The 17,025-nt window shown below is 37.0% G+C and overlaps 1 protein-coding gene across 9 annotated transcripts in view; it reads left to right on the top strand.

The window, feature by feature from the left end:
* Positions 1–17,025, top strand: part of LOC133526105 (putative uncharacterized protein DDB_G0282133) — a 54,804-nt gene that overhangs the window by 18,738 nt on the left and 19,041 nt on the right. For 2 of the 9 annotated variants that reach the window (XM_061862574.1, XM_061862575.1), the window contains exon 1: positions 1,511–2,233. The exons of 1 other annotated variant lie outside the window; for it this stretch is intronic. In XM_061862574.1, coding sequence (XP_061718558.1) covers positions 2,173–2,233 — 61 coding nt within the window. In that variant the 5' untranslated portion in view covers positions 1,511–2,172. Of the gene's footprint in view, positions 1–1,396; positions 2,234–3,930; positions 4,196–17,025 lie in introns of those variants that run through there. 6 more of the 9 variants (XM_061862567.1, XM_061862570.1, XM_061862568.1 and 3 more) reach the window with 6 other exon arrangements.

The raw sequence follows: 17,025 nt of genomic DNA on the forward strand, positions 1-17,025 counted from the left end.
TTGCATTGTTTGGTTTATTTGTGATTCTGTCTGGGTTTTCTGCTGTATTTAGTAATTGTAAGTCTGGAAGCTTACGCAACGCTGCACCATGTATTGTATTCATGAGGCTTAAGTAAATTGTTAAGTAACCCAATAGTCAATTTCTCTCTTTATTTATTGGCTTTCAGCTTATAACTTTTCTTCCTTAGTTACGTATTACCTATTTCAGAAACAAAATAGTAATTTACTTAAGTGGAGTTCAATAAAATTGCAAATAATGTAAACAAATATGACGGATATGATTTTGTGACCATTTGACATATTAACCTAAAATAAAAAAATAAAGGGTTGTTTTCACCGAAATATTCATAATTACCATATATTTAAACTGAAAATATGATATTAATAAAATATTTAAGTATCTTAACTGTTGGGTCATGGTTGTCCTTAAAACGTGCGAGATTACGAAGTAATGAAGGTAAATTGGTTTATTCATTTTATTTGCAATTTTTATTGAACTTACCTTATTTTTTATCGCCTTAGCGCGTTTTAATATACGTAATATACCTAAAGAATTATTATTTCTAATAAAGCCTTATTGATTGAACTATAGAAAATGCGACACAAGCTTGGAGCTTTATATTTAATAGGTAGTTTCTCATTAATAAAGAAAGTGAGATAACTATAACTATGTTACACGGTTCATAAAATATTTTTATTAATCATTTGGAAGACAGTGAGACAGAGACACCAACAGAATAACAGCCGTTATAAGTCACATCCGAGGAAGCAATTTTCGTCAGGACTAAATTAGAGCTGAACTATAGAGGATGCGTAATATTTCCGTTTGAAGCCCGACGGCTAAAGTGGACATAAATTAGGCGCTGTCTCTAATGAGTTTCTTACGTCCCGTTGTGTGATTTGTTACTATAATAGAAACCGTTTATAATGGTTAGGATAACGACAGCTTAAATTGTCTAGAAATTACTAACAGCAATTCGACTATTATAATTTATAATAAGTAGTAAAAGATAGTAGAAATTATAATACGTACTCAAAAAATAATATATTAACTTTATCACGTGTATCTATTTCGCTGTATACTGTGCTACAGATTGCACCATTTTTTGTTGTTGATCGGAATGCCACTTATAATTTTTTGCTATACGCCTGTCCCTTTTCTCCTTGCTTAACCTTTTATATTCTTCTCACAACCAACACATCGCATCGCACCCTTGTGATTGAGATTTATGTATGGTCCAAACGCACAGTCTTGATCGAGCCGGCTGCATGTTCCCCGAAAGTGCCGTTCGTTAAATTCCAATTTGAAAAATTTCGGCGGATGTCGCCTCCGGTGTTGTCAACGCAGCACCATTGAAACGGTCCTTATGGAATGCTCCCATTTCATCGCTTGATTGGATTTGGACGGAAGCTGAACTTTGTTAAAAAGGGGTTCGTTCTGTGACCATTTTTGTGTCATACCGTATACCGGTCAGCTCTCTATTATGCTCGCGTGCTGCGCCCGCGTCGCTGCGTGTTTAGTTGCGTTCGCTGCTCGCTCAAGAATAGCCGCTGCGATGGATCCTTTTCCCACTGGACTACTATCGGATTAATTCGTTAGTCGTAAACGGCCAGCGGGTTATGATACCTTCGCCACATCGACCTCTTGATTAGTGACGTGCGCGTGTATCGACCAGTTGACGATTCTAATATATGCCTCAGTATTCAGCTTAACAGTTCGACGTAAACTTGTGTGTATTGCCATTTGCCCGCTTACATCGTTATCAGTCCGTGCTTACAAATGAAGATAACATGGAGTCTTGATAACATTAAAGCCGCAAATTGAGGCGCCGATGTTTAATAAAAATTAGCAAGCGTAAGAGATACAACGTGTCTACAATCTCTGGATTTATGGTGCGCGGATAAGTAGGGGCATTTTGTTTGCTTGAGTTATTTTAATGTACATTGAGTGGGGTTCCCGTTTGATCCGCGTGCATATGACTGATGCCTGTAGCGTCTGCGCCGGTGCAAGTGTAGCGGCGGGCCTATTTTAGTACCACGGAAATAAGAGCGGCAAAAGGAGCAAAACCGTCTGACTGAAAAACTCGAGGTCGTGGTGTGGGGTGTATTTCTGTCTGTTGTGATCCGATGTCTATAACAGTTGCTTGTGTAATTAGTGCAGTGTTATAACAAATGGGGAAAATGAAGAAAAGGACGATATCGACACTCAAAGCGATATTTGGCTCGAAGAAAGGTAATTATGTAAAACATAGTTTATACTCCCTTTTATGTTATAGTACGTACATTGTGTATTAAGGGCTAAGGTGTATTAAACAAGAATTTACGAACAAGCAAGCCCTAGTTTTGAGCCTGAAGACGAAGGAGAGGGCTTAATTAACACGAGTTCGTAATTAATTATTATTCCGCCCGTGGCACACAGGATGTTTTTCATCAAACTTGCGAAGAAAAAACTAAATTTTAAGCCAAATAATTCTTAAAAATTCGAAAATTGTGTAAAAATATTTTAAACGGCTACTTAATTAAACAAATTAAATATTTAAAAGATAATAATTTATAAACGTGTGTATTTTACAAGTTAAACTCATTTATAAATATTATGCTCAATGTGCACATGGACTATTACGCCCGTGTGCATAATATACCTCATTCCATCTCAGTATGCTGTCATACAATAAAACCGTTTACGAGCATGTGTGAAGAAAAGAAAATTTATGAAGTGTTTCTTACTCGTCAGAAAGTGTGAATTGTTCTGTAAACTTTACGTATTCCCGAATTGTCACGTTTTCACCATAAAGCTTGATGATTTAAGGGCAATATTTGTTTCCTGGGCGATTATGCGGATTGCATGATTTATTTACACCATAATTGATTCTTATTCAATCAACAATTTTATTTCAATAACATGTTAGTTTTTAAGAAGGTTCAAATTCACTTCTGTGCAGTTAAAATAAAATTAATGTGAATCGATTAATTCAATTTAAAAACCGTGGTTGGCTAGTTTTTATGACGATCTAAATTTATGAAAAGAACGAATAAATCGTTGGTATTTGATGAAATTGCAAATTATCTGTTCTATCTGCGTCGATAATTGCTAGATCGGTGAACATTTCTAGTGTAAATTGTAGAATTTTAATTCGCGTTTTTAATGCGTTGCTTCACGCGATCAGCCAGCTGGGACAGCCGTTACACTTTTAGGGTTCCTCCCATAGGATGCAAAATAAATCTCGGCCCTAATGCAAAGAGATCCTAAACCGAACTCTGTACATTAAAATCGGCGCACGAGGTTGCTTTTTATAGTGACGAATGCGGATCTGTTGATGAACAGCTGCTTGTAAATTTTAACAATAACATGCCAGTGTAAGGGCGCCTTTAAAAGGTGCATTAAATCACTTGGACGGGTAAGGGGCGGGCGCTTCTTATGTTAAAAAAAACTCACTGTGATCTATCAACTAGGTAAGTAGGTATTCTGTTCTCAATACTTATTTATCTTACTAATGTATAAGGACAAAATTGATGGTATTCTAATGATTTACATAATTATGCATACATTTAATTTAAATGAGATTTATATTTATGATCGTATACACGGAAGTTATAATATTTTTATGAAGAAGATTCTGTTTGAGACATACATAATTAATTACTTATCGTCAAACCATGTTTTACGTCAAAATCGTACCAGTTTTTTTCTAAAAGCAACAACTCAGCATCTTTTAGCTCGGCAATTGATTCGATTTGGTCGTGTCACACTGTCCGAATTTTAGTGGAATTAGAGTAAAACTCAATCTATCCAAGTGACATTGGGTCTAAATTATTTAATCGTTACTAACTTGCTACTTTGTTGTTTACTCCAACTTTATAAAATACCCACTCTAAAAAATAATATGTTGCGTTTTATCAGATAATTGAACTCATTTCTTAAATGACTGATGTTTAGTTTAGTTCGGTACACATTACCTTATTCTTTGCCCTTAGTAATATTTGCTCAGGTAACAGTTGAGTTTTACGAACTGATAAGCACGTGGTGTACCGCATGTATATACATCGCCATATGTATATATGACTCGCTAGGTACTAACTCTGCTTACGACAATTGTTTTGTTCAGTGCTAAAGATACTGTAAAGAAGGTTACATGTTCTCGTGAGTTTGTGTTTGTGAAAATGCCGTGTGGACTGAAATTTCGCTGGAGAAAAGGTAATTTTAAATGAAGTACAATCTATTCTGATATGCTCAACCATTCAGTAAATTATCGCTAAAGATGTTAATGGCCTTTGTAGGTCAACAGTTACAAGTTGAAACATCAGTAAACATTTTATAAATAAACATTAAACTCAATTATAATCTAAAGAAATATATTAAGTATATGATATTACTACATTATAAAAATCCAAATCATTACAAATAATAAATGTGGGTGTTCAAGTAGATTTTTAAGTACCTACCGATTTTTTACATAGGTACTGCCGGTAGATGTTTTGCCGGTTTGTACAACATGCAAACTAAATGTCTACTGTACTGTAAACTATCTCAATTTACAACATATCATATTTTTTCCTATGATAAACCGCGTTAAGGTCACAATAATTGTCTCCTTATCTATCAAGTTTGACCCCGTTTGCTCTCGCTGTACCTAATTACAATGTCAACATAAGTCAAAACCTTCACATGGTTAAAGCGATCATCAATTCACCTTTCATTAACTTTAATGATGTTAAATTTCGTGAGGTTCGTGATGCATTCGAGCGAGTATGGCTTAATTAACTTTTGTTTCTGATATTCCTCACAAACTTACAACATCGATCATTTTGACTCTTGACACCTGCCAGTCGGGACGTCTCATTTTGCACAATTTCGACATCTCGTCTTTGTCTTTCATTTCCGTGTGTAGCCGTGGGAATACTTGGAGTCGTGTGCTTACACTGCACTCACTATAAGATTATATCGAGCTCGTGTCCGTTTGTTTGTATTATACCTAGTAGCTGCAATTAGCCAATGCTAAGGCTTGTTGAACTTTCAACCCTATACAGCTCTTTGTTACGTCGTGTTACCTTTAAGAGAATGCTGTTGATCTTAGATGGCTTTAAAGATAATTATTATCCCCAAATCTGCTTCATACTCTACGTGATTTTATTGTAGCACAACCTACAGTTTTGTCTAAACTACTTTGACCCATAGCTTTTTTATTAGAATTGTCAGCTGGGCCGCCGCTGGGCGGCGTTGTGTTGAAAGAAAGAAAATACATTTATTTACATCACACCAGATAGTTATATAAGAGAGGGTATAAAAGTCACGGACAAAAAAAGGACCCACACTCAGCGTAATGCCACGGCATCGGCATCGTCATCGGCAAGCCGCAGCGCTTGTCGGTAGGGACCTAACTTATGACTAACGAATGCCGATATTGCCGATACAAACATACAGAGAGAAAAAACAACAATAAATAAAATAATAAAATTTAGTTGCCTAGCCTACCGCCATGTTGTGGCCAGGATCCCCATTTTACTGAACTAAAAAAATTAATAACAAATTTAAAATGTAGGTAACCAACCTCAATAAAATATCTCCAAAAAAATCAATAATATATTGTTGAATATTGCTCTGCTTGCGAGATAATGTTATCGTGAGTTTATTACTTATTTAACTTGAACATTTATTTAATTTAACTTAATCTTAAACCCCAGTGTTTAGGATGCTCGTGCAGACAGTGCTGTTAACCTGTTTATGATCACCTTGCCGTGACTCGTCTGTCATTATCCTTTTTTTGTCTTTGTGAGTCGCATGCGGGTCAAATGTCATTTTGCAGTCTATGACGTCAATCTATTGTTTTCAAACTTCCGCGAATTCATGCACCTATATACAGTTACAGTTAACATCCTAAATCTAAAATATATTACTTTCAAGCTCTAATTTGTCATTAACCTGATTATATTGAACTCTGAGTAGAGTTCATCAGCGTTAAGAGCCCTTAATCCTTGGAGCGTTCTCCGATTTCACGAAATAACGCTCGATAGATGGCGTTGGCGCTCGGTACGCGAGCGCCGGCAACGCGACGCGCGTTTCAATGCAGACTAGAATAATCTTGATAGTTTTCAATATAATTTCAAGCAACATTAATTTTAGTGTTATATGATATCATATGGGCACTCTTTATTTTATTTTATACGCACAGTAGTTTTTTTTATGTACACTACTACTAAGTGTACAGACTACAGAGTGTACTATAACCCTTGCTCTTTATTCTGTCTCTTTCACACCAATGGAAAATGAAGAAGTTAGTAAATGACTGCAGGTATAAATAAAGTATATTAGTGCGATAGAGAGACAGATAGTGTTTCGTTGTCGTATCGTAAACGATTGGCATGTTGGCCACACACTTGCTTGGTGCCTAGCCAAAATACCAATCGTTTGCGTATATTAGTGCGATAGAGAGACAGTAGTGTTTCGTTGTCGTATCGTAAACGATTGGCATGTTGGCTACGCACCCATGATACCTAGCCAAGAAGCCAATCTATTGCGCATATTAGTGCGATAGAGAGACAGATAGTGTTTCCTTGTCGTATCGTAAACGTTTGGCATGTTGGCTACGCACCCATGCTGCCCAGCCAAGATGCCAATCGTTTGTGCATATTAGTACGAGAGAGAGACAGATAGTGTTTCGTTGTCGTATCGATTGGCATGGTGGCTACGCACCCATGCTGCCTAGTCAAGATGCCAATCGTTTGCGCACATTAGTGCTATAGAGTTTCAGTGTTATTTGAAATCACGTTAGGGTTTGTATTATTATTTATGACCCGAATGAAGTCCATCCAGGTTCTTATGATGGAGTCAGGAGTTGGTCACCAGAACTCCTAATCTACTCATTATAATTCCATCGTGCTTGGGCTCAAAAGATTTGCCCTGACGAACACCATCGATCTAGATGAGGTCCAGGGTCTCATGACGGAGTCAGTTGGTCACCAGAACTCCCCAGAACTCCTAATCTACTCATCATAACTCCATCGAGTTTGGGCTCAATAGATTTACCCTGATGAGCACCATCAATCTAGATGAAGTCCAGGGTCTCATGATGGAGTCAGGAGTAGGTCACTAGAACTCCTAATCTACTCATTATAATTCCATCGTGTTTGGGCTCAAAAGATTTGCCCTGACGAGTACCATCGATCTAGATGAAGTCCAGGGTCTCATGATGGAGTCAAGAGTTGGTCACCATAATTCCTAATCTACTCATCATAACTCCATCGTGTTTGGGCTCAATAGATTTGCCCTCACGAGCACCATCAATCTAGATGATGTTCAGGGTCTCATGATGGAGTCAGGAGTTGGTCACTAGAACTCCTAATCTACTCATTATAATTCCATCGTATTTGGGCTCAAAAGATTTGCCCTGACGAATACCATCGATCTAGATGAAGTCCAGGGTCTCATGATGGAGTCAGGAGTTGGTCACCAGAACTCGTAATCTATTTATCATAACTCCATCGTGTTTGGGCTCAATAGATTTACCCCGACAAGCACCATCAAATTACCATTATGATGAATAGATTAGGAGTTCTGGTGACCAACTCCTGAGTCCATCATGAGACCCTCGACTTAATCTAGATCGATGGTACTCGTCAGGGCAAATCTTTTGAGCCCAAACACGATGGAGTTATGATGAATAGACTAGGAGTTCTGGTGACCAACTCCCGAGTCTATCATGAGACCCTGGACCTGATCTAGATTGATGGTGCTCGTCAGGGCAACTCTATTGAGCCCAAACACGATGGAGTTATGATGAGTAGATTAGGAGTTCTGGTGACCAACTCCTGACTCCATCATGAGACCCTGGACCTCATCTAGGTCGATGGTGCTCGTCATGGCAAATCTCATGAGCCCAAACACGTTGGAATTATAATGAGTAGATTAGGAGTTCTAGTGACCAGCTCCTGACTCCATCGTGAGACCCTGGACTTTATCTAGATTGATGATGCTCGTCAGGGCAAATCTATTGAGCCCAAACACGATGAGGTTATGATGAGTAGTTTAGGAGTTCTGGTGACCAACTCCTGACTCCATCATGAGACCCTGGACCTCATCTAGATCGATGGTGTTCATCAGGGCAAATCTATTGAGCCCAAACACGATGGAGTTATGATGAGTAGATTAGGAGTTCTGGTGACCAACTCCTGACTCCATCATGAGACCCTGGACCTCATCTAGGTCGATAGTGTTCGTCAGGGCAAATCTATTGAGCCCAAACACGATGGAGTTATGATGAGTAGATTAGGAGTTCTGGTGACCAACTCCTGACTCCATCATAAGACCCTGGACCTCATCTAGATCGATGGTGTTCGTCAGGGCAAATCTATTGAGCCCAAACACGATGGAGTTATGATGAGTAGATTAGAAGTTCTAATGACCAACTCCTGACTCAATCATGAGACCCTGGACCTCATCTAGATTGATGGTGCTCGTCAGGGCAACTCTATTGAGCCCAAACACGATGAGGTTATGATGAGTAGATTAGGAGTTCTGGTGACCAACTCCTGACTCCATCATGAGACCCTGGGCCTCATCTAGATCTATGGTGCTCGTCAGGGCAAATCTTTTGAGCCCAAACACGATGGAATTATAATGAGTAGATTAGGAGTTCTAGTGACCAACTCCTGACTCCATCATGAGACCCTGGACTTTATCTAGATTGATGGTGCTCGTCAGGGCAAATCTATTGAGCCCAAACACGATGGCGTTATGATAAGTAGATTAAGAGTCCTGGTGACCAACTCCTGACTCTATCATGAGACCCTGGACCTCATCTAGATCGATGGTGTTCGTCAGGGCAAATCTTTTGAGCCCAAACACGATGGGATTATAATGAGTAGATTAGGAGTTCTGGTGACCAACTCCTGACTCCATCATGAGAACTTGGACTTCACCCGGGTCAAAAATAATAATGCAAATGCAAACCCTAACGTAATTTCAAGTAAAAATGCGTTTTTCAGAAAATCGCAGCCAAATAACACTAGACCCTACTCATAGTGTTGTGTTCCTGCCGGTGAGTAAGGTTGCCAGAGCTCAACGAGGGGCGGGAGGGGGTTAGAGTCGGCAACGCGCATGTAACTCCTCTGGAGTTGCAGGCGTACATAGGCTACGGATACTGCTTACCATCAGGCGGGCCGTAAGCTTGTTTGCCACCGACGTAGTATAAAAAAAAAAGGACCACTGAAAATCCATCAATAAGCGTGAGTCTGTTAAGCATAGCGTAAAAAATGAACTTTTATTAAGATTTTCTAATCGCAGTATATAGCACTTCTCGGAACTCCGTAGCTGATTACGATCGCAACGAATGCCTGACAATCGAGCACAGGTCCGTCCTCTAAGCGCGCTCCGCGCGGACTGAGAGCGGGGCGTCGCTGCTGCGTGATTTATACGTGTTTTAAAAAAATATAAATTTACGGCAATATAGGTCCCATAGTTATGATTTTTTTTTTATAGGTCAACATAAAGTTACAGTTTGCTATAATATTATTTTTAAAGCAAAATATGCGTACAATTTGCGGAAAAAATATATAATAAAACCCTGTTTTCGCCAAAAAAAATAAGAAAACTCGGAAGGTATTTTATCAGTTTTTTCAAATGAATCTTCGATTGTTAATCATTCCAGCCCCTCGTACGAGATATGTTGAATCAAATTGTAGTCATTCATGTACCAAATGATTCTTGTTTATAGCAAAATTGAGAACCGAAACGCCACATCTCACTGCAAAATTTGGAAAAGACTCCCAAAAAAACTCATTAAAAAAGAGGTTTAAAAGAGAAAATGAAAATTTGAACTGTTGGAGCCGCTAGTTTAGGAAACGATTATTTAAGTACGTTACCAGTTTTTGAATAAATACTAATAGTTACGTCGTAATCTTGAATGAAAAAGGAAGCATTTTACAAAATACGCTCGTCTGTAGGAATAAGGACTCTTAACATTACTCACAATTTAAATGAGTGCCGTATTGTTAAAAACTGCCCACATGGAGACACTTGCGCAAAGAATTAACATTCAATGAATAATGATTACTGAAAATAATTTCTCCAAACGGAATGTACAAGCATATCTTGTGCCGTCAACTTTTATAATGATATATACACCGTGTTTTTTTTTATTTGCGTTAATTTCGAGGGTGCATTCCTGAGCTTAAATTAAGTAACTTTCTCAAAGACACCGATATTCTAATTAACTCCATTTCGGAGATAATCATAATCAATCATAATTTATTTATATTATAAGGCCCTTACGAGCGTGTACACTTGCCTTAGGGCCTGTTTACTTATTGATTAGTGTTTAGTGCGAGTTCATACATTTGCTACTAAAGGTACGTACTATTTCGGACGATCGATGTTAGAAATGACATTGATATATCACAGTTTTCAATTGTTTGGTTGAGTTAAATGTAATGCCCGTGTTACAACAACGCTATATGCAACATTTAGTTACTTTTATAAAAATAGTAAAAAAAAAACAAAATATTTTTTTTCTTTTTAAATTAACTATGCCATTAATTTTCCTTAAACGTACAGTCAACCAATTTGAATCCTAGGCCACTATAGAACCTTGTCGCTTTCTGTCGTCGTCTGTCGAACTACTCTATACATGACATACATCACTCAATAAACACTGTCGTAGAAGTCAATATGACATGGTTCTATAGTGGCCTAGGAATCAAATTGGTTGACCGTACTTACCGAAACCCCGGAGTTAACGCAATTCAATAAAAACAACGTGTATAAGTACATACACGGTGTAACATGAGGAAACCGAAAATTTTAACCACGCATTTCTTAGGCCAAAAGAAAGAAAAAATATTATATGAGTTAAAGTATATTATGCCAAAAAAAAATTTTTTTTTGTTTTTTTTTTCAAGTTTTTGAATGTATTTGTACATAAAAAATATAGTAAAACTAGCACTGAAAAATATTTTTTACGTTTTTTTTTGTAAAACCTAGTTTTTGTACAGGTTACTTGTCACTTTTTGACATCTATCAATAAAGATATTTAGACTACGCCCCATAATGGCATCATCGCCATTAAAAAGGCGTTTTCCACTAAGTTTCCACAAGAACATGTTTTTTTTTAAAATTGCTATCTACTCTGAAACTAGTTTAGAAAAAGTTTATATGTCATTTAGAGTCTCTAAATGTGATCAGTAATACACTGTTAAAATCTTTCGGTTTCCTCATGTTACACCGTGTATATGTATCGGTGAAACTTTTAAAGGATAACTGTGTATACGTGTGTAGGTCTTATCTACGTGCCCTCTTTCCCGCCTATGACAATTAGGAACACGGGAACGGCGTGGGTAAACATGTTTTAAGTTACTTTTAACTGTGAGTAGGTACTTAAGTCGCTGAACTTAAATAACATAACCATTTGTATAAATACCTGTGTTTCCTATGATATAAGGAACAAGCTCGTGTATGTTGGTTATTTTAAAATACTAAGTTTTTAGTTATATAGTGCGGCAAAAAAGCAAAACAAAAAAGAACACTCGTTCATGTTTCACAAAAAAAGCATATCGGTTTTCGGGCAAAACTTGGTCAGTCCATGTTGCCTACAAAAAGTATAGTGGCTGACAGCTAAAATAAAATCAGTTCAAATAAACAAAACATTGACAAATCGACTAACGGTCTATTAAGTAATATGATTGTTAAAGGTACGGTTGTACATTAGAAGGTAGGTATCATATTACCTAGGTATAAAGATTTCGAACTCTCCACGATACCCGAGCCGCCGATAATATTGGTTTTCACAGGCATCAGAATACGGAAACCGGCGAACGTCGGTAAGCGTGAAGATGTATGAGATTACTATTGATTTAGTGGCGTAACGCTTTGAAATGTGACTCAAAATACATTTAAAAAACGTGCTCATAGTCCATGCCTAAGAAAGTCCAGGTTATCTAAAAAAAATGTTATTCTTCAATTATCATCAGATCATCACTATAAATTCCAAAGCGGAGGTCAAAGATGCCAGTAACACCAACGCAACGAAGTAAGGTGAAATAACGTTGACATTGACGGTCGAACGTATTTAAAAACAAGTGAGTTTCGGTTCGTGTCAAAAGTCAAATGATTGAACATTTTAATTGCTGTTAACAAACTGCATCCTTTAGTTTTATTTAATTTTTTAACGCACAGTACCCGGTTACTACAAAATAATTTCAGAATTTTAAGATTAAACATGAATACGTCACTACTTAGTATTCTTATCACATTTTGATAGATGAACGTACCTATTATTTGTTAGGCTCCATGATATTATTAATGGTGCACTTATTGAAATGCCTTTAGAAATTACACATTACATAATTTTTGACTAGAAATAAATGTCAGACTAGCGTAAAGTGCAACAGAAAAGTTGGAATGTTGCTCGCTAAGTTGACCTTTATTTACGTAAGAGGCGTGAACGAGCGGGGCAAACTCTCGCATTTCTCGACACAACTTGTTTGCACATGTTAGACTCTAGTTCTCACGGCCAAAAACCACAATAACCATCACGAACAGTATCCTAACTTCACAGTACCATCAATATCGCTATTATCTACTTTAATAAATGCATAATGCATGATGACAACTGTCATCTCGGTACAATGATCCCTGTCACCCACACTCAGATCTATAACTTTTTCAGCGTTTTATTTACTCGTACGGCATAGATACGCCTTCAAATCTGCTATTCAGACCGTTCTAGACAAGCGGCAGCGTGTCAAGCCAAGTTCTACAGAAGAGAAATGGCGACGCAGCGCCTGTGGGTTATATTACACGAACCATTACTTATTCATTACACCTACCTCGTACCTCAGTCAAAATCTATAAAAAATAAACGTATGCAATTTGGTTCATTTATTAAGACCCTTAAATCTAACAAAAATCCTAAATTTTATGAATATAGCTCAAATCGGGTTTTTTCTCACCGACTGACTGACCTAACATCAAAAACCTAGCCCACTTTCAGATGACCTCTAGCAAGTTAAAATTTGGCATCCAGCTGGGCAATTATATGGTTACGAACCTAATTAAAAAAAAACTGTTTTTTTTACGATTTGTAATATTTTCCAAAAATCAGTATATTTTTTAATACTACGTCGGTGGTAAACAAGCATACGCCCCGCCTGATGGTAAGCAGTCTCCGTAGCCTATGTACCCCTGCAACTCCAGAGGAGTTACATGGGCGTTGCCGACCCTACCCCCTACCCCCCCTCGTTGAGATCTGGCAACCTTACTCACCGGCAGGAACACAACACTATGAGTAGGGTCTATTTACACACTAAGCGCCTATCGAATTTGTAATACCAAAAATAAATTTTAGTTTCGAAATCAACTATGATGAATACCTACTAATAAACAATATGAATGAATACCTACTAATAAATAATAAAGTCAAACATTACTTACACCTTACACCCCAGGTGAACTAGGCAACCATATAGATCTCAATTCTTTTACCGGCTAAGTCAGCAACGAAGCATTGAACTTCGCTCTTATTTTACATTTATGTTTTGTTGGGATTTAGTCTTACTGTAGTAAGAGCTTGTTCCAGACTATTATATTATAGGCTTGTGATATCTCTGAGTCCTAACTTGTCATTGCTCGAAGCCGCGGTTGTAGCTCAGGGTAATGGTGCTGCTGGTGTTGTTTTAAATGTAGATTTACAGGCCAATTCGAACGTACACAGAATAATATCTCAATGACGTTGACGTCTTTGTGATATATGTGTACATTTTAATTGGCATCTTAGTATGATATATCTCTATGCCAAAGTACATTAAGTATACCTTATATATAATTATTATAAGGACGTCGTTTCGCGAACGCGATTCTTGCCACGAGTACGTCTAAAGTTGAGATACTGATTACGATAAATCTACTTCGGTCGCTATTCACTTGGAGACGCTATCGCTAACTCCAACCTCCTCGGAAAGTGTTTGCCGCTGTTGAATTGTTCAAGAGTTGTAACTTTCTTAGAACACTTTACACGTCCTCGTGCGGCGTTCGGCGTGAGACAAATAGATATCTGGAACAATGAGAGCGACCAGAAACTCTTAGATACTAAAGATCTAACGAGTTATAGTTACAAACTCTATGTTTGTCCGCCTAACCCTACAAGACTGCAGCGATTTTGATAGCACAGACTGTTATTTTATACGTCAAACATATATGAGATTATGACGTTTCAAATAACACTTCCACAGTCTGCGCTGTCAAAATCGCTGCAGAGTTATCTTGGATTGACACTCTGTTTCAGAAAATGTGTTGTTTATTTACATTTCTTTTTCTAGTTTTTACCCGCGACAAAATTTTAACAGTACTTGTTCAGTGATAGACGTACAGATTACTTTGCTTTGTATACTACATGTGTTAGTATAGTAACATTGTGCAACGAGGGGTTTTTTTTAAATAAACAAACATTAAATTATTCACGGCAGTATTTTTAAAGTAAATCTCATTTACGCTACTTGGTTTGTATGGATAAGTGATATAATAATAATTAAAAAGTTAAAAAACAATATGGGCCTTTTTCCATCAGTACACCTGCATGAAATAAGATTTTTTTAGAGCAAGTGTGATGAAAATTAAATTAAAGCATGAGCTATACTCGGTAGATTCAAGATTCCTTACTAATGAATTATGGAAAATATGTTGCAATGCAAGGGCATTTAGCGGGTACTTTAACCTATTAATAGTTATTTGTACAACAAGAGAGAAAAGTTTGATATTTCTTCGAGTGCTTGTTTTGAGTCCCGTGCAAGCGAAAGATTCTATAATTTAGAATCTTGAGCGTAGTAAGGGACTCAAAAGCGCACGAGATGTAAATAACTTTGATCTCGTGTAGTACACAAAATTTTTCACGTCAGTCAGCCATCAAAAAATACAACCTGTAAAAAAGTAATCCAGACGGACGGATCACTATTTCACTCATGTTTTCTGAAGGTATTCTAACAATTAACTTTAATTGCCGCAATAAAACAAAACGAAAGAAATTTCAATAAAATAATACGAAAATAATGAATTAACGAACATCAATTGACAGTTCAATCGACAACTTTTTTTTGCAAAAAAAAAATTTTGTAAGACACGGTCTGAATTGCGGATACTACTATTTGTCAACTATAGTAGAGATCGTTAAAAGTAGTTAAGTAGAATTATTTACTGCGTAACAATTGCGTAAATTTGTATAAGTTCATTGTTTTGATTGTATAATAAAATACGTAAAATATGGTATTTTTATTAAATTTTAAACTTTTATTTCATTAATTAATTATTACGAATGACGACTCGTAGGGTGTTTTGGAACGATGCGGTCTGACTTATTTCGGGGGTCTATTATAAACCGTCAATATACCGTGGAATTACGTATGCACTTTTTTTGTCTCTTTCTTTTTGCTAATGACGTGAAAGGGATAAAGACAATAGAATCCAAATATTTCGAACTTGTATTAGGCCCCGCACGTTGAAATGAAATTCGAATCTAAAGGTCACTTGAATGTTATTTTGTCTCACTCGGTGAGCAAAATGCGATTTTGCTCACTGTTTTTAAGCAGCAAATTACCCTTGTTCGAGCTGCTGGCGTGAAAAGGCATTAGTTTTACAGCTACTGCTGTTTAATCTATAGTATGATTTCTTATAGTTAGTTGAGATTTCCAGTGATTACACTTGCGTGTGATCTTTTTTCGTTTCGCGTTTCACACGAACTGCGGCGACCACAAAACACCCCGTCACGTCTGACGCGAGCTAAAAACTACTCCACCATGCAATCCTCATCGGAATTACTCAAAGGAAGTAATTTTGTGCTTTATTGAACTCTTCACGCATTAATACATAATTCGTAACTACTTCGCAAATTTGTAATTATACTTCATCTTGATACGCTTTCTTCGTCAGTTTGCACAATCCGCCATCACACTTATTGTTTATGATTTTTGTGGGGTTATTTCGATTATTTCGTATATTTTTCTTCGAAATGCCTCGGGATTTGTCTTTCTAAAGTGGTTTCTCAGAAACCATATGAGAAATCGCGTTAACTGTTTAAACAAGCTGAGTTTAACTTTTATTATAAGAGTCAGAGGTACAAGACGACACATTAAAGCTTTTGAGTGCGAAGATGGTGCAGGAATCATATACTGAAAGTCCCCCAAGACCCTTCTCTTCTACTACCTCTTCATATCACTACTGAAGGTAGCAGCTTTTTTATATACTCTTTACCGTGTCCATATTTATGTATATTGTATCTTATTTTATTTACTTTAATAAAGTTTATGAATGTACTTTTATTATTTCTTTTAGATCATCGACGTACGACTTCCGTTTTTTTCTAACCACCAGAATATTAATTTTGTCATGACTCTTTTAATATGCTTTAAAGCATACCAAAACGGTATGCTCCCATATTGTACAGTCTATTGAATAAGCTTAATTCAATCAATCGGTATTTGTAAGTGGTCAATGAACGTGTAACAGTGTTTTACTCCTTGTACCACATAGCCATTTCTGATCGTTGTCTTTCCATTTGCGTCAGTGATATGTGTCCATACACCTACTTTATAATCTTATGAAGAATATAAAAGATGTTTTCCTCATAGTCGTAGTTATACATACAAGTTACATAACCTTGATTGAAGTCATCTAGACATGGAATTTATATTTTCCATGGCTGGCGCAAATTGCCTTAAGGAGTTACATTGTTGTCACTCTTCCCTATACGGATACTAATTTCCATTACTTGTCGGTGCCGGGTGGTACTAGGCACTCATCATACGGTGTCACCCCTCGACACATTTTACCTTGATACCTGTACTATTCCCCTAATCTTGAATAACGGTAGGTTTCTGTCACGAACTTTCGAATTCGAAATTTGTAAACTATTGATCTCGTCATGTTTTGAAATTTGAACGATTTATCAGCTTAAATATCCGGTTCAATTAACACAGCTTGTTCCTCCTCTGATAGCATCGAAGTGGAAGATATTCAGGGCAGGCTTGGGTGCAATTATAAAAACG

Source organism: Cydia pomonella, chromosome 16 (assembly GCF_033807575.1).
Source record: "Cydia pomonella isolate Wapato2018A chromosome 16, ilCydPomo1, whole genome shotgun sequence".
Lineage (NCBI taxonomy): Eukaryota > Metazoa > Arthropoda > Insecta > Lepidoptera > Tortricidae > Cydia > Cydia pomonella.